The sequence below is a fragment of the Oncorhynchus keta genome, chromosome 4 (assembly GCF_023373465.1).
Source record: "Oncorhynchus keta strain PuntledgeMale-10-30-2019 chromosome 4, Oket_V2, whole genome shotgun sequence".
Classification (NCBI taxonomy): Eukaryota; Metazoa; Chordata; class Actinopteri; order Salmoniformes; family Salmonidae; genus Oncorhynchus; species Oncorhynchus keta.
The window spans coordinates 60,083,062-60,102,711 of NC_068424.1; the positions used below are offsets into that span (position 1 = coordinate 60,083,062).

Below are 19,650 nucleotides of genomic sequence, written 5' to 3' on the forward strand. Positions count from 1 at the left end.
GATGTAAGCCCTGCTGTACTACATCAGAATAAGTCAAAATGTTAACAACAAGTAGCAAAGCCTTATACCAGTAGCCTAAAGTGTTACCAAGTATCATTATAAGACAGAAGATTAAATAGCCCATCAAATAATGAATCATGTATATAATTATCTGTGATGGTAATCCTTTATTTGGTCTGCTCATAATATTCTACCATTTTTTGAGGATCCTTAGCAGGATATGAAAGATAAACTCATTCCCTGAGAATCAAATCCTCTGGCTTTCTCTTCACACCTTCCCTCCTCAAAGAGATGAGAGGGGTCAACACTGCAGTGAATGACAGACATCCACTTTGATGGCAGAGAGGCTAGTCTCTTTGATGGCAGAGATGCTAGTCTCTTTGATGGCAGAGAGGCTGGACTCTTTGATGGCAGAGAGGCTAGACTTTTTGATGGCAGAGAGGCTAGTCTATTTGATGGCAGAGATGCTAGTCTCTTTGATGGCAGAGAGGCTGGACTCTTTGATGGCAGAGAGGCTAGTCTATTTGATGGCGGAGAGGCTAGTCTTTTTGATAACAGAATGGCTAATCTATTTGACGGGAGAGAGGCTAGTCTCTTTCATGCAATGCAGTGGGAGTAGATTCACTTCAGTCATGTTCAGCGGTTTGACTCATGTTCTACCTGTACATGCACAAAAATAGAACCCTTTTAGAATGACTAGTGGATTTCCATGGCTACCACAGCATTCTGCAGTGTTACGCCATCCCATCTGGTTTGCACTTAGTGGGGTTATCATTTGTTTTTCAACAGGACAATGACCCAAAACACACCTCCAGGCTGTGTAGGGCTATTTGACCAAGAAGGAGAGTGATGGAGTGCTGCATTAGATGACCTGGCGTCCACAATCCCCCGACCGCACCCCAATTGAGATGGTTTGAGATGAGTTGGACCGCAGTGTGAAAGAAAAGCAGCCAACAAGTGCTCAGCATATGTGTTTTGGGTCAACTGTTCTGCCTGTGATTATTATTATTTGACCATGCTGGTCATTTATGAACATTTGAACATCTTGGCCATGTTCTGTTATGATCTCCACCCGGCACAGCCAGAAGAGGACTGGCCACCACACATAGCCTGGTTCCTCTCTAGGTTTCTTCCTAGGTTTTGGCCTTTCTAGGGAGTTTTTCCCTAGCCACCGTGCGTCTACACCTGCATTGCTTGCTGTTTGGGGTTTTAGGCTGGGTTTCTGTACAGCACTTTGAGATATCAGCTGATGTACGAAGGGCTATATAAATACATTTTAGATTTGATATGTGGGAACTCCACTGTTGGAAAATCATTCCAGGTGATGCTGGTTGAGAGAATGACAAAAGTTTGCAAAGCTGTCATCAAGGCAAAGGGTGGCTACTTTGAAGAATCTCAAATATAAAATACATTTTAAATGGTTTAACACTTTTCTGGTTACTACATGATTCAATATGTGCTATTTCATAGTTTTGATGTCTTCACTATTATTCTACAATGTAGAAAATAGTAAAAAATAAAGAAAAACCCTTGAATGAGTAGGTGTGTCCAAATTGTTGACTTATACCTAAAGGGGCACTAAAATTCTAAATCAAATTAAACAATTATCTTAGGAAGGGCCCTTAGCCCCACTTAGCACTGAGTTCATTCAGTGTAAATGTGTGTTATCTACCTGTTTAGTTTCGTCAACCGTTTTACACAACTCTCCAATAACAGTTTCATAGTCGACTCAACAATAATATTCATGAAAGTAAAGGGAAGAAGGGAAGAAAAAAATGGAGACATACCCTTTATCCGCAAACTCCCTGGGATCCCATCCTGCTGAAACAACAACAAACAGAAAGACACAAAGCTGTAAGATATCACACAGTCACACTTGCATCAAGTTAACAAGATCAACATTCGTCAACAGAGTAATAACACCAAGAGCAATTTCACTTTTATGAGTGGAATCTCAGCCGCTGCTACAAATATTGACGGTATTCATGTCGAAGGCTTATAAATGCATAGAAAGATGAGCCATTTTTACCGTATGAAGCACTTAGCTGAGGTGGCTATTGAGAATAATAGGATACTATTGGGAATCTGTTTATTTTATCATAAAGTGCAGTGACTATTTGGCTTTTCTGTTACATTTCATATTCATGAGTTACTGCCAAGTCACTGAAGTACATAACATGTGCAGAGTGTTTGACAGTGAAAGGCTAAGAGGTAATGTCTGTATCTCCATAAAAGGTATTTCTCTAAAGGTTAAAAGAAGCAGCAAGAGAGTGAAAAATGGCAATTGAAAACGTTATGTACCATTATGCCCTTAAAGAAGGTACTTTGCAGCGCAACACTACCAATGTATTTACTAGTGAATCATTGGTATTTCATGCCCAATGATGGTATAGGGCCGTTATGGCGAAATAAAAGGCTTCAATTTACAGTATGGCAATTCACCAGCTGTTGAAGACCATATAAATATTTGATTCCATTCTGTGTGGAGAATTCCTCCTTTTTATTCCAGCGACTGGCAGGGTAATGTAATAGGTCCAGAGTCAATAACGAGAGCTTTTCTCTTTTCTCTGACTGATACCAATCAGAAAATACTTATCATTCATTTTATCTAACACATCGATTGACATAGTAAAATGCACAGAAAATGTATAGAATGTAAAATGTTTACATACAAATCCCCAATGGATTTACCTAAATCAATGGACTGTATGACTCATCAAAACGTGTTCAACAGAGTAGTGACATGTTGTAGAGTGTCTCAGTTGACAGAATGCCTAATAACATACTTGCTAGTGTTTCATGTATCTTGCTGTTTTCCTGTCAATAGAAAATGTACTCTGGTATTGAGCCATGTCAACATTAATATGCCACTAGAGTTTGGAGGTATGAAATTAAAGGGGATTTTGACTCATATTGGCTTCTTGATACCAGACAAGTCATGTATGTTGAACTGCACCATGCCAACACATTACTTACCCATGTATAGAGAAGGTCACTTCACTCACCAGGGTAGTGTTCAGCATGGCACTGTCATGCCCTGACCTTGGAGAGCCTTTTTATTTCTCTATTTGGTTAGGTCAGGGTGTGATTTGGGTGGGCATTTTAGTTTGTCTATTTCTTTGTTGGCCGGGTATGGTTCTCAATCAGAGGCAGCTGTCTATCGTTGTCTCTGATTGGGGATCATACTTAGGCAGCCCTTTTTCCCACCTTCAGTTGTGAGATATTGTTTGTGTGTAGTTGCGTTCTGCTCTGCATATAGCTTTAAGTTCGTTTGCTTATTTTGTTGTTTTTCGGTGTCCTTTTGAATAAAGAAAAAATGTATGCCTACCACCCTGAACCTTGGTCTCATTCTAACGATGTTCGTAACAGGCACACTGTAGGAAAATGATCTGTAATTAAAAACTTGTTCCAGTTGGACAAGTTCAGGTACTGCCTTCAAATTTCAGTGGGTTTCAAAAACATTTTACCTACTGACCACTACCCAGGCAATCCATGTCAACACAGAATGATCCCATCAGGGAACATGATGGCTCTAATACATGAATGGTCCAATCAGGGAACATGATGGCTCTAATACATGAATGGTCCAATCAGGGAACATGATGGCTCTAATACATGAATGGTCCAATCAGGGAACATGATGGCTCTAATACATGAATGGTCCAATCAGGGAACATGATGGCTCTAATACATGAATGGTCCAATCAGGGAACATGATGGCTCTTGTATGTGCCAAGTCTGAAGCCTTGTCACCATTAGTGTTCTACAGATAACAATGCATAAATATTTGCCACCAACTATCCATTTTCAACTAAACAGGAATTGTGAGAGAGTCGAAAATACCATCCATCCTATAGCTAAGAACATATTGCCTGCAATATTCAAAGACACGACTACTGTATAACTGTAGCCAAAGTAAGAGGATCAATTAGTTGAGGAGATACTTTGCATGGAAAGTCAGTTGGGGGCGCATTTTAAAGGAGAGCGATTTAATAGGCCTCTGGCAGACTTCTGCCTGGGGCTGGTGGATCGAGCACACAGCTGTACACCCATGGCCCATCTGCCCTGTTACCCCCAGCTGTACATCCATGACCCATCTGCCATGTTACCCCCAGCTGTACACCAAGGGCCATCTACGCCCTGTTACCCCCAGCTGTACATCCATGACCCATCTGCCCTGTTACCCCCAGCTGTACATCCATGACCCATCTGCCCTGTTACCCCCAGCTGTACACCAAGGGCCATCTACGCCCTGTTACCCCCAGCTATACATCCATGGCCCATCTGCCCCGTGTTACCCCCAGCTGTACACCAAGGGCCATCTATGCCCTGTTACCCCCAGCTGTACATCCATGGCCCATCTGCCCCGTGTTACCCCCAGCTGTACACCAAGGGCCATCTAAGCCCTGTTACCGCCAACTGTACATCCATGGCCCATCTGCCCTGTGTTATCCCCAGCTGTACACCCATGGTCCATCTGCCCTGTTATCCCCAGCTGTACACCCATGGCCCATGTGCCCCCTGTTATCCCCAGCTGTACACCAATGGACCATCTGCCCTGTTACCCCCAGCTGTACACCAAGGGCCATCTATGCCCTGTTACCCCCAGCTGTACACCAAGGGCCATCTATGCCCTGTTACCCCCAGCTGTACATCCATGGCCCATCTGCCCCGTGTTACCCCCAGCTGTACACCAAGGGCCATCTATGCCCTGTTACCCCCAGCTGTACACCCATGGCCCATCTGCCCTGTTATCCCCAGCTGTACACCCATGGCCCATGTGCCCCCTGTTATCACCAGCTGTACACCAATGGACCATCTGCCCTGTTACCCCCAGCTGTACACCAATGGCCCATGTGCCCCCTGTTATCCCCAGCTGTACACCCATGGCCCATCTGCCCTGTTACCCCCAGCTGTACACCAAGGGCCATCTAAGCCCTGTTACCCCCAACTGTACATCCATGGTCCATCTGCCCCGTGTTATCCCCAGCTGTACACCAAGGGCCATCTATGCCCTGTTACTCCCAGCTGTACATCCATGGCCCATCTGCCCTGTTACCCCCAGCTGTACACGAAGGGCCATCTATGCCCTGTTACCCCCAGCTGTACATCCATGGCCCATCTGCCCCGTGTTACCCCCAGCTGTACACCAAGGGCCATCTATGCCCTGTTACCTCCAGCTGTACACCCATGGCCCATCTGCCCTGTTATCCCCAGCTGTACACCCATGGCCCATGTGCCCCCTGTTATCCCCAGCTGTACACCCATGGCCCATCTGTCCTGTTACCCCCAGCTGTACACCAATGGCCCATGTGCCCCCTGTTATCCCCAGCTGTACACCAATGGACCATCTGCCCTGTTACCCCCAGCTGTACACCAAGGGCCATCTATGCCCTGTTACTCCCAGCTGTACACCAAGGGCCATCTAAGCCCTGTTACCCCCAACTGTACATCCATTGTCCATCTGCCCCGTGTTATCCCCAGCTGTACACCAAGGGCCATCTATGCCCTGTTACCCCCAGCTGTACATCCATGGCCCATCTGCCCCGTGTTACCCCCAGCTGTACACCAAGGGCCATCTAAGCCCTGTTACCCCCAACTGTACATCCATGGCCCATCTGCCCTGTTATCCCCAGCTGTACACCCATGGCCCATGTGCCCCCTGTTATCCCCAGCTGTACACCAATGGACCATCTGCCCTGTTACCCCCAGCTGTACACCAATGGCCCATGTGCCCCCTGTTATCCCCAGCTGTACACCCATGGCCCATCTGTCCTGTTACCCCCAGCTGTACACCAATGGCCCATGTGCCCCCTGTTATCCCCAGCTGTACACCAATGGACCATCTGCCCCCTGTTACAGCTAGCTGATGGACCGCCCGCATCTCTCTCAAGCTTTATCTACCCAATCCAGAACACACACAGATTTACGCACAGGCTCGCACACATATACATACCGCCTCTCCACTCTGCGTACCCTGCGGACACTGTTTCACTAAAGCTTGCCTTTCAACCTTAATCAAGTTGAGCTATCTGTCTCTCCCCCCTCTATCGCTATATCTCTCAATCTCTATTTCTATCTCCCTCTCTCTCTCTGGTTCTCTCTCACTCACACATACACACCCTCTCTAACTAAATCTCTCTCTCTCTCTGTCAGCTTATCCACTTTTAATCTAGATTTGCCATGTGGGTGGCCCAGTGCGTATGAGCTGTGGCTCTCATCAGCCGCCCTCTCCTTGGCTCCATTTTGTGATGCTACGACAAGTAGATAATGTCAAAACAAACTCATGTAAAAATGCCTGTTCCTTTGTTATGTTAATACCATACAGTGCCTTCAGAAAGTATTCATACCCTTTGATTTATTCCACATTTTGTTGTACTACAGCCTGAATTCAAAGTGGATTTTTTTTAAATCTCACCCATCTACGCTCAATGTTAGCAAATGTCTTGAAAATGAAATACAGAAATATCTAATTTACATAAGTATTCACACCCCTGAATCACCTTTAAATCAAAACTGTAAATAGGCCACTCAGGAACATCCCATGTCGCCATGGTAAGACAGTGCATTTGAAAAGTATTCAGACCCCTTTTTTTCTCATTTTGTTACATTACATCCTTATTCTAAAATTATTAAACCATTTTTTCCCTCATCAATCTACACAGACTACCGCATAATGACAAAGCAAAAACAGATTTTTAGACATTTTAGAAAAAAATGTCGTATAAAAACTGAAATATGACATTTACATACTGTAAGTATTCACACCCTTTACTCAGTACTTTGTTGAAGCACTTTTGACAGTGATTACAGTCTCGAGTTTTCTTGGGTATGACGCTACAATCGTGCCACACTTGTAAAGGGAGTTTCTCCCTTTCTTCTCTGAAGATCCTCTCAAGCTATGCCAGGTTGGATGGGGACTGTCGCTGCACAGCTATTTTCAGGTCTCTCCAGTGATGTTCGATCGGGTTTAAGTCCGGGCTCTGGCTGGGCCACTCAAGGATATGCAGAGACTTGTCCCGAAGCCACTCCTGCATTGTCTTGGCTGTGTGTTTAGAGTCGAGGGAAAGATGAGCAGAGCAAAGTATAGAGATCCTTGATGAAAACCTGCTCCAGAGCACTCAGGACCTCCGACTGGGGCAAAGGTTCACCTTCCAACAGGACAACGATCCTAAGCACACAGCCAAGGACTAGTCTCTGAATGTCTTTGAGTGGCCCAGCCAGAGCACGGACTTGAACCCGATCTAACATCTCTGGAGAGACCTGAAAATAGCTGTGCAGAAACGCTCCCCATCCAACCTGACAGAGCTTGAGAGGATCCGCAGAGAGGAATGGGATAAACTCCCCAACTACAGGTGTGCCAAGATTGTAGTGTCATGTCCAAGAAGACTCGATGCTGTCATCGCTGCGAAAGGTGCTACAACAAAGTACTGAGTAAAGGGTCTGAATACTTATGTAAATGTAATATTTACATAAGTGTCATAAATTTCTAAAAACTTGTTTTTGCTTTGTCATTATGGGGTATTGTGTGCACATTGTTGAGGGGAAAAAAATTTAATCACATTTTTTTCAAAGGCTGTAATGTAACATAATGTGGAAAAAGTCAAGTGGACTGATAATGTCCGAAGGCACTGTACACATGGACAGTATCAAAAAATGATCTACTGATTCTGTATCTTTGCAGCTAAATCTGCAGAGCTGGGATGGTTGTATCCCCCATGTATACAACATTCTATTGGTTGCAATAATTTTGTATAATAATTTAAATTGAAAAAGTGTGTGTAAGCCAGTGGCACAAAATCAAATTTGTATCAATTTTAAATTCAGGCTATAAAAAAACAAAATGTGGAAAAAGTCAGGGGGTGTGAATACTTTCTGAAGGCACGTTGTTTGGTTATTGTGTTGTCATTATTCTCCACAAGAGAAAAATGACAATCCATTTATGTAATGATTATATAACAGGCATGGTTTAAAATACTATTTAGGGAATTTCACTTTCAAAGACACGTGGATATTTGTTACTTGAAAACAGAAGAATTTCAATACTGAATTAGAAGTAGTTGATTCGGGCCACATTATTTGAAAATACTCAAATACTCATAAAATACGTTTTTAAATAACACATAATCAAATACACATACATTTGAACAGAGGTCTGTTATATAATGGGCATAGCCATATCATGGTTTCCACTGCAAACAACAGATCCACAGATGATGCAATCTCTATTGCACTCCACACTGCCCTTTCCCACCTGGACAAAAGGAACACCTATGTGAGAATGCTATTCATTGTCCACAGCTCAGCGTTCAACACCATAGTACCCTCAAAGCTCATCACTACGATCCTGGGGCTAAACACCTCCCTCTGCCTGGACTTCCTGACAGGACGCCCCCAGGTGGTGAGGGTAGGTAGCAACACATCTGCCATGCTGATCCTCAACACTGGAGCCCCCCAGAGTTGTGTGCTCAGTCCACTCCTGTGCTCCCTGTTCACCAACGACTGCATGGCCAGGCACAACTACAACACCATCATTAAGTTTGCAGACGACACAACAGTGGTAGGCCTGGTCAAAGACCTGGCCGGGTGGTGCCAGAATAACAACCTATCCCTCAACGTAACCAAGACTAAGGAGATGATTGTGGACTACAGGAAAAGGAGGACCAAGCACACCCCCATTGTCATCGACGGGGCTGTAGTGGAACAGGTTGAGAGCTTCAAGTTCCTTGGTGTCCACATCACCAACAAACTAGAATGTTCCAGACACACCAAGACAGTCGTAAAGAGGGCACAACAAAGCCTATTCCCCCTCAGGAAACGAAAAAGATTTGGCATAGATGCTCAGATCCTCAAAAGGTTCTACAGCTGCAATATCGATTGCATCACTGCCTGGTACGGAAATTGCTCGGCCTCCGACCTCAAGGCACTACAGAGGGTAGTGTGTACGGCCCAGTACATTACTGGGGCTAAGCTGCCTGCCATCCAGGACCTCTACACCAGGCGGTGTCGGAGGAAGGCCCTAAAAATTGTCAAAGATCCCAGCCACCCCAGTCATAGACTGTTCTCTCTACTACTGCATGGCAAGCGGTACCGGAGTGCCAAGTCTAGGACAAAAAAGGCTTCTCAACAGTTTTTACCCCCAAGTCATAAGACTCCTGAACATCTAACCAAATGGTTACCCGGACTATTTGCATTTTGTGCCTCCCCCCAACCCCTCTTTTACGCTGCTTCTACTCTCTGTTTATCTTATATGCATAGTCACTTTAACTATACATGCATGTACATACTACCTCAATTGGCCCGACCAACCAGTGCCCCCGCACATTGGCTAACCGGGCTATCTGCATTGTGTCCCGCCACCCACCACCACCCACTATACATAGTCACTTTAACCATATCTACATGTACATATTACCTCAATCAGCCCGACTAACCGGTGCCTGTATATAGCCTCGCTACTGTTATAGCCTCGCTACTGTTATTTTTCACTGTCTTTTTACTGTTGTTTTATTTCTTTACTTACCTATTGTTCACCTAGGACCTTTTTTGCACTGTTGGTTAGAGCCTGTAAGTAAGCATTTCACTGTAAGGTGTACCTGTTGTATTCAGCGCACATAACACATAAACTTTGATATGATTTGATTTGAAAATAGAAATTGAATAAAGGTGTGCTTTAATTCATATGGACAAGGATATTCTTGAAAATGAATAGAAATGACGAAATGTTTTAATATGGTATATGCCCATACATACACCTATCACTTAGCAGATTTCACACTCATTTGGATTAGGCCTAGTTTACGAAAACAGAGGGACATTTGGGCATTTGTGGAATGACTTAGCCGATTTCACACTTGTCCATTAGTGTTCTGTATTTTTTCATGTTCTATGTTTTGTGTGGACCCCAGGAAGAATATCTGCTGCTTCTTAAACAGCTAATGGGGATCAGAATAAAAATCCTAATCACTCATTTGGATTAGTTTACAAAATCAGCGGGACATTTGGGCATTTGTGGAATGACATCACAGGTAAGGCAGCCGATTGGCTGTTGATGACCACAGAGACAAAGCTCCATACTATAAGCTGAATGGCTCTGTGATTGGAAACAGTCTTTTTAATGAAAGCTAATGGGGTCACAGCTTATCTCAATGGCATAAACCCGAGCACAAGCAGTGTTATGACAGAATACCAGCTCACTCCAACAAGTTACCCCAATCATCCTCCACTCTGTCCTGATCCATGGCTGAGTAAAGGCATGCAAAGCAATTCCAGAACAAGGTCTTTGCTGTAGCTAAGAGACCTCACCTCTCAACAATTATAACTGCATTCCTATGGACTTTAAGTGCACTTTGGTAAGCAAATTTAACCTCTTTGACATACTGTTCTGTGTGGATGGTGCTTGACGCCCCTCAAAACAATTCACCTCGACATAGATGTTGTAAGCGAAATACAAACAGCAGGTTTAAAGACAAATAGCAAGAGAAAGATTCAACACAATGAGTCAGGAATTTATCATTATGAATTTATCATAATGGGCCATACATTCCCACAGACCAGTTTGACAAATAAACCAAGCGTACCTGTCTATACTCATAAGACAAATTTTACAATATGCAAAAACTGTAATGGTATTTCTCTGCTTTGTTATTAATGCACCTAGCTAATGGATATATTTTATCACAGAGGAAAGAACATTCATTACTTTTCGTAGGCAGACCTTTAACCGAATGTCTGGCTAGTCATCTGTTTTCTCATGCTACAGTATTATTTGGCTTTATCATGGAGTTGTGCTCCAGTATTATTTGGCTTTATCATGGAGCTGTGCTCCAGTGTTATTTGGTTTTATCATGGAGCTGTTCTCCAGTATTATTTGGCTTTATCATGGAGCTGTGCTCCAGTGTTATTTGGCTTTATCATGGAGCTGTGCTCCAGTGTTATTTGGCTTTATCATGGAGCTGTGCTCCAGTGTTATTTGGCTTTATCATGGAGCTGTGCTCCAGTGTTATTTGGCTTTATCATGGAGCTGTGCTCCAGTATTATTTGCCTTTATCATGGAGCTGTGCTCCAGTATTATTTGGCTTTATCGTGGAGCTGTGCTCCAGTGTTATTTGGCTTTATCATGGAGCTGTGCTCCAGTGTTATTTGGCTTTATCATGGAGCTGTGCTCCAGTGTTATTTGGCTTTATCATGGAGCTGTGCTCTAGTATTATTTGCCTTTATCATGGAGCTGTGCTCCAGTGTTATTTGGCTTTATCGTGGAGCTGTGCTCCAGTGTTATTTGGCTTTATCATGGAGCTGTGCTCCAGTGTTATTTGGCTTTATCATGGAGCTGTGCTCCAGTGTTATTTGGCTTTATCATGGAGCTGTGCTCCAGTGTTATTTGGCTTTATCATGGAGCTGTGCTCCAGTGTTATTTGGCTTTATCATGGAGCTGTGCTCCAGTATTATTTGGCTTTATCATGGAGCTGTGCTCCAGTGTTATTTGGCTTTATCATGGAGCTGTGCTCCAGTATTATTTGCCTTTATCATGGAGCTGTGCTCCAGTATTATTTGCCTTTATCATGGAGCTGTGCTCCAGTATTATTTGGCTTTATCATGGAGCTGTGCTCCAGTGTTATTTGGCTTTATCATGGAGCTGTGCTCCAGTATTATTTGGCTTTATCATGGAGCTGTGCTCCAGTATTATTTGCCTTTATCATGGAGCTGTGCTCCAGTATTATTTGGCTTTATCATGGAGCTGTGCTCCAGTATTATTTGCCTTTATCATGGAGCTGTGCTCCAGTGTTATTTGGCTTTATCATGGAGCTCTGCTCCAGTATTATTTGGCTTTATCATGGAGCTGTGCTCCAGTATTATTTGCCTTTATCATGGAGCTGTGCTCCAGTGTTATTTGGCTTTATCATGGAGCTGTGCTCCAGTGTTATTTGGCTTTATCATGGAGCTGTGCTCCAGTATTATTTGGCTTTATCATGGAGCTGTGCTCCAGTGTTATTTGGCTTTATCATGGAGCTGTGCTCCAGTATTATTTGCCTTTATCATGGAGCTGTGCTCCAGTATTATTTGCCTTTATCATGGAGCTGTGCTCCAGTATTATTTGCCTTTATCATGGAGCTGTGCTCCAGTGTTATTTGGCTTTATCATGGAGCTGTGCTCCAGTATTATTTGGCTTTATCATGGAGCTGTGCTCCAGTATTATTTGCCTTTATCATGGAGCTGTGCTCCAGTATTATTTGGCTTTATCATGGAGCTGTGCTCCAGTATTATTTGCCTTTATCATGGAGCTGTGCTCCAGTGTTATTTGGCTTTATCATGGAGCTGTGCTCCAGTATTATTTGGCTTTATCATGGAGCTGTGCTCCAGTATTATTTGCCTTTATCATGGAGCTGTGCTCCAGTGTTATTTGGCTTTATCATGGAGCTGTGCTCCAGTATTATTTGCCTTTATCATGGAGCTGTGCTCCAGTATTATTTGCCTTTATCATGGAGCTGTGCTCCAGTATTATTTGCCTTTATAATGGAGCTGTGCTCCAGTGTTATTTGGCTTTATCATGGAGCTGTGCTCCAGTATTATTTGCCTTTATCATGGAGCTGTGCTCCAGTATTATTTGCCTTTATCATGGAGCTGTGCTCCAGTATTATTAGGCTTTATCATGGAGCTGTGCTCCAGTATTATTTGCCTTTATCGTGGAGCTGTGCTCCAGTATTATTTGCCTTTATCATGGAGCTGTGCTCCAGTATTATTTGCCTTTATCATGGAGCTGTGCTCCAGTATTATTTGCCTTTATCATGGAGCTGTGCTCCAGTATTATTTGCCTTTATCATGGAGCTGTGCTCCAGTATTATTAGGCTTTATCATGGAGCTGTGCTCCAGTATTATTTGCCTTTATCGTGGAGCTGTGCTCCAGTATTATTTGCCTTTATCATGGAGCTGTGCTCCAGTATTATTTGCCTTCATCATGGAGCTGTGCTCCAGTATTATTTGCCTTTATCATGGAGCTGTGCTCCAGTATTATTTGCCTTTATCATGGAGCTGTGCTCCAGTATTATTAGGCTTTATCATGGAGCTGTGCTCCAGTATTATTTGCCTTTATCGTGGAGCTGTGCTCCAGTATTATTTGCCTTTATCATGGAGCTGTGCTCCAGTATTATTTGCCTTTATCATGGAGCTGTGCTCCAGTATTATTTGCCTTTATCATGGAGCTGTGCTCCAGTATTATTTGCCTTTATCATGGAGCTGTGCTCCAGTATTATTTGCCTTTATCATGGAGCTGTGCTCCAGTATTATTTGCCTTTATCATGGAGCTGTGCTCCAGTATTATTTGCCTTTATCATGGAGCTGTGCTCCAGTATTATTTGCCTTTATCATGGAGCTGTGCTCCAGTATTATTTGCCTTTATCATGGAGCTGTGCTCCAGTATTATTTGCCTTTATCATGGAGCTGTGCTCCAGTATTATTTGCCTTTATCATGGAGCTGTGCTCCAGTATTATTTGCCTTTATCATGGAGCTGTGCTCCAGTATTATTTGCCTTTATCATGGAGCTGTGCTCCAGTGTTATTTGCCTTTATCATGGAGCTGTGCTCCAGTATTATTTGCCTTTATCATGGAGCTGTGCTCCAGTATTATTTGCCTTTATCATGGAGCTGTGCTCCAGTATTATTTGCCTTTATCATGGAGCTGTGCTCCAGTATTATTTTGCCTTTATCATGGAGCTGTGCTCCAGTGTTATTTGGCTTTATTGTGAAGTTGGACGCCAGTGTTATTTGTCTGTGCTCATCGCAGAGTAATTCCTTGTGTGGATGTCAGTAATGAGAGAGAAGGGAGATCCTTGACAAGGGAGAGACTAGCGAGTGCAGGTTGGTCACAAGAAAGTCCTCGAGGATGTCGATATACAGTGTTTTCAGAAAGTATTCATACCCTTCGACTTATTCCACATTTTGTTGTGTCACATCATGAATTTGAGATGGGTTCAAGTGAAAACACATTTTTAGAACATTTTGCAAATTTATTGAAAATGAAATACAGAAATACTGAGCTCCTTAACATTAGTATTCACACCCCCGAGTCCAAACTTTATAGAAGCACGTTTGGCAGCAATTACAGCTGTGAGTCTTTTGGGGTAAGTCTCTAAGAGCTTTGCACAGCTGGATTGTACAATATTCAAAACTGTAACTAGGCCATTCAATGTTGTCTTGGTGAGCAACTCCAGTGTAGATTTGGTTTTGTGTTTTAGGTTGTGCCATCAATCCCCTGCAACATATCCAGAACGTTGCAGCCCGCCTGGTTTTCAACCTTCCCAAGTTCTCTCATGTCACCTCGCTCCTTCGCACACTCCACTGGATTCCAGTCAAAGCTTGCATCAACTCAGTGGTGATTTTAGCATGGACAGTTGAAGTTGGAAGTTTACATACACTTATGTTGGAGTCATTAAAACTTGTTTTCAGCCACTCCAGAAATGTCTTGTTAACAAACTATAGTTTAGGCAAGTCGGTTAGGACATCTACTTTGTGCATGACACAAGTCATTTTTCCAACAATTGTTTACAGGCAGATTATTTCACTTATAATTCACAGTATCACAATTCCAGTGGGTCAGAAGTTTACATACACAAGTTGACTGTGCCTTTAAACAGCTTGGCAAATTCGAGAGAAATTAATTTATGGCTTTAGAAGCTTCTGATAGGCTAATTGAAATTATTTCAGTCAATTGTACCTGTGGATATATTTCAAGGCCTACCTTCAAACTGAGTGCCTCTTTGCTTGACATCATGGTAAGATCAAAAGAAATCAGTCCAGAACCTCAGAAAAAAAATTGTAGAGCTCCACAAGTTTGGTTCATCCTTTGGAGCAATTTCCAAACGCCTGAAGGTACCACGTTCATCTGTACGAACAATAGTATGCAAGTATAAACACCATGGGACCACGCAGTCAACGCCGCTCAGGAAGGAGACGCGTTCTGTATCCTAGAGATGAACGTACTTTGGTGCGAAAAGTGCAAATCAATCCTAGAACAACGGCAAAGGACCTTGTGAAGATACTGGAGGAAGCAGGTATCTATATCCACAGTGAAACAAGTCCTACATCGAAGTAACCTGAAAGGCCGCTCAGCAAGGAAGAAGCCACTGCTCCAAAACCCCCATAAAAAAATCACACTACGGTTTGCAACTGCACATGGGGACAAAGATCATAATTTTTGGGAGAAATGTCCTCTGGTCTAATGAAACAAAAATATAACTGTTTGGTCATAATCGTTATGTTTGGAGAAAAAAGGGGGGAGAGATCTTGCAAGCTGAAGAACACCATCCCAACCATGAAGCACGGGGGTGGCGACATCATGGTGTGGGGAGGGACTGCAGGAGGGACTGGTGCACTTCACAAAATAAATGGCATCATGAGGCAGGAAAATTATGTGGATATATTGAAGCAAGATCACAAGACATCAGTCAGGAAGTTAAAGCTTGGTCGCAAATGGGTCTTCCAAAAGGACAATGACCCCTAGCATACTTCTAAAGTTGTGGCAAAATGGGAAGCTTATGGAAGGCTACACAGAACGTTTGACCCAAGTTAAACAATTTAAAGGCAATGCTACCAAATACTAATTGAGTATATGTAAACTGCTGACCCACTGGAAATGTGATGAAAGAAATCAAAGCTGAAATAAATAATTCTCTCTACTATAATTCTGACATTTCACATTCTTAAAATAAAGTGGTGATCCTAACTGACCTAGGACAGGGCATTTTTACTCTGATTAAGTGTCAAGAATTGTGAAAAAACTGAGTTTAAATGTATTTGGCTCAGGTGTATGTAAACTTCTGACTTCAACTGTAAATCTTGGTGGGGCAAACCACATTTTTGGGTGGGATGCCTGGCAGCAAACCCACTATACAACACAACACTAAACAATACATGAATTGCACTATAACGGTGACAAACGGTGGCCACAAACTGCTAGGGCCTACATAAAGCTGTCCTAACAGCAGAGTCCCAACAGCAGTCCCAATATCTTACCACTGACACACATGGCTATTAACTGAGCCTTGTCTGGCAGCGAAACAGTTCATTCATACTCATTTACTGCCTTTAAAAAAAACAGCTGATATGGCTGACTTGCTTAAACAAATGTGGTTTCTACTGACAATTGAGATGTACAAACTATAGCATAAGAGGACGACAAGTACATAAGAGGCCGTAATTTCTATTAAGACATTAATAAGCGAGCTACGACAGACATAGTCAATATAACTATTTGTTCAGCACTTTTGAAATATACAGCGACAGAATTCAGAACAAGGGCTGTTCTTACAGTGTTCTCCCTGTACACCAAGTCAGAACCATAGGATAAATAAAGTGGTCATATAAGCAGACAATGAAAACTCTTACAATACTCAATGATTACATTTCTCTAAAACAAGTTATAGGCTACATGTGCACGACCAAGTCAGAACCATAGGCAAAATTAAGAGGGGAAAATAGACCAAATTATTAGGGTGAGGCACATGGGCTTCTAACAGTTTACTACACAACATACACTTATGTTGCATACATATCTCCCTGGCATATTACATCATTTATGCAGCAGCATGCGGGACATTTTTGGACTAACCTTGTTGTGTTGTGCTCACTTGAACAGGAAGGTGGCACTCCTTTGTGGGCAAATTTGTCATCAAACTTTGTCATCAAAGTCTGGCATTCTCTGGATTTCTGGTGCTTTCAAGACAACTGGGAACTCGGAAAAAAACAAAGTGAAATCATGATGACATCAGTGATCTTCAGGTCTAGAAAGAGGCCCAAGTTCCCAAATTTACAATTCCGAGTTCAAAACATATTTTCCCAGTCGAAACACTTTCATTCCCGAGTTCCCAGGTGTCTTGAACTCACTGAAGTGAGATTTCCCAGTTCCAAGTAAATGGTCGTTTTGAGAAGGGAAGAAATCATGCTGGATTGAATGTTTATAATTTTAAGCTTGGAAAAGAGACCCTTAAAACATTTTTTAGGGCTGCAATCCCGTTAACGGGATCGATATGACAACAGCCAGTGAAAGTGCAGGGCGCCAAATTCAAAACAACAGAAATCTCATTATTAATCGTTATGTTAGGTCACCACCAAGCCACAGAAAAACACAGCCATTTTTCCAGCCAAAGAGAGGAGTCACAAAAAGCACAAACAGAGATAAAATGAATCACTAACCAGTGATGATCTTCAACAGATGACACTCATAGGACTTCATGTTACACAATACATGTATGTTTTGTTTGATAAAGTTAATATTTATATCAGAAATTCTGAGTTTACATTGGCGCAATACGTTTACTAGTTCCAAAAACATCCAGTTATTTTGCATAGCGACATCAATTCAAAAGAAGTACTCCTCAAAATGTAGATGATAATACAAGTTATACATATGGAATTATAGATATAACTCTCCTTAATGCAACCGCTGTGTCAGAGTTCTTTTTAAATTTACGGGAAAAAAATCTGAGACAGCGCTCAGAAAAAAAAAATGATCCGCCATGTTGGAGTCAACAGAAACCAGAAATTACATTATAAATATTCCTTTACCTTTGATGATCTTGATCAGAATGCACTCCCAGGAATCATTGTTCCACAATAAATGCTTGATTTGTTCGATAATGTCCATTATTTATGTCCAAGTAGCTACTTTTGTTAGGGCGTTAGGTACACATATCCAAACGCTCGTGCAGGTCCAGCATAACTTCGGACAAAAACTTCAAAAAGTTATATTACAGGTCGAATAAACATTTCAAACGAAGTATAGGATGTTTTTATCATAAATCTTCAATAACGTTCCAACCGGAGAATTATTTTATGTCTAGAGAAGCCATGGAACGCAGGCCGATATGATGTGAAATACGCATGACCAGGAAATGGCTCTCTGCCAGTAACCTGACTCATTCAGCTTTTATTCAGCCCCACAACACAGAAGAAGCCTCATTCAAGTTTCTAAAAACGGTTGACATCTAGTGGAAGCCCTAGGAAGTGCAATTTCATCCATATCCCACTGTGAATTCAATAGGGCCTGGGTTGAAAATCGGCCAACCTCAGACTTCTCACTTCGTCACTTCTCATTTCGTCTCAGGTTTTTGCCTGCCATATGAGTTCTGTTATACTCACAGACGTAGTGTCCCCATGAGTGACAGAACACTGAGCCAATCCTGGCACAACTAGGAAACATTACCAACCCCTAAGCTCCGTATGTTCCGCTGGATGCCCCAATACCACAGAAAACATTGAGCTAGGCTGAAACACCTGCATTTTGGAGCAGCCTTGCTCAAGAAAGCAAAAAAAGAGACCGTTTGTATGCGGCTTTATTAATTCAATGATTTAAATTTAAATTTTACATTGTTTACAAACTGATATGTGACACGTATTAGTGCAATAACATGCAAAACAGCAACCCCCCCAACAAAATAAACATGAGTGTCTCAAAAGAAGTGAAAGACGGGATGCCACTGCATCCACTCCAAGACCATGGTGCTTTCCTATGAACAGCAAGAGGAACTGCACTCACCCCCAAAAAAGTATAAATGATGACACAACATTGGGTTCAAGCTCACACGGTTCAGAGCAGTTCACAATTCTCTAGCAAGCAGAGAGTGTACTTGTAGATACTTAATGAGAACAGCGCATTGTTTTTAATTATTTTGTTTTAAGCTTTCCCCAAAACATAGACCTAACCTTAACAATTCGGAATTAATATAAACTTAGATCTTACCTTAACCTTTCGAAATTAATATAAACTTAACCCTTTCAGTAGTTTCTGTTTTAACCCTGTAACCATGCAGTATTAACTCTGTAACCACACTGAATTAACGGGTCAAATTATGAGATCAGTTTGCAGGAGAGAGTGTGTGATACAAACATTCAAAATGTCTCGACTGAGGCCTCCCGAGTGGCACAGCGGTCTAAGGCACTGTTTCGCAGTGCTAGAGGCGACGCTACAGATCCGGGTTTGATCCCGAGCTGTGTTGCAGCCGGCCGTGACCAGATGACCCATGAGGTGGCACATAATTGGCCAAAGTCGTCCGGGTTAGGGGAACATTTGACCGGCCGGGATGTCCTTGTCCCACCGCACTGTTATGACGTTGGCCTGGGGGATAGGTTTATGACAGTCATAAATACCTCTTCCCCCCTTTTCCCTCTCTCTACCCTACTGAGGTTACATTTAGAAAACCCTTGGTTAACATAGAGACTCTGGGAACATCAGAATGTGGGGGGAAATGAACTATATTCTGGTAATCTGAGCAATTGAACATATGTGGTGGTACTTGAATATGATGTCAGTTCGGTTGTCATTTGAGACATTCTCATCAATGATAAAATGACGTAAACTCTACAGTGGAAAGTCTACACATCAGAGTTATCGGATTCATATGGAATTGTTGTTCAATTTAAATGTTTGAATATGGAATTATTTGTGACGGGATGAAATGTGATTTTAGCTTCTAAAATGTGAGATGTGGGATTTCATAATTTAGGGCTGCTCACTCAGCGGCCCGCCTCAGTGAAGGGACATGGGCTATAAAACTTTTCAAACATGCCCTCCTCTCCCTTCCTATATAAAGTCTTGACGACAATAGAACTTCCTGTTCCGAGGATATGAGGACGACAGTCCAATGTCAGAATGATTCA

At 42.6% G+C, this 19,650-nt stretch overlaps 1 protein-coding gene across 2 annotated transcripts in view; it reads right to left on the reverse strand.

Moving 5' to 3' along the window:
• The window catches only part of LOC118379711 (follistatin-related protein 5-like), a 197,233-nt gene that overhangs the window by 147,907 nt on the left and 29,676 nt on the right, over positions 1–19,650 (reverse strand). The window contains exon 3 of one of the 2 annotated variants that reach the window (XM_052511664.1): positions 1,788–1,821. In XM_052511664.1, coding sequence (XP_052367624.1) covers positions 1,788–1,821 — 34 coding nt within the window. The remainder of the gene's footprint in view (positions 1–1,787; positions 1,822–19,650) is intronic. The other variant, XM_052511665.1, reaches the window with a different exon arrangement.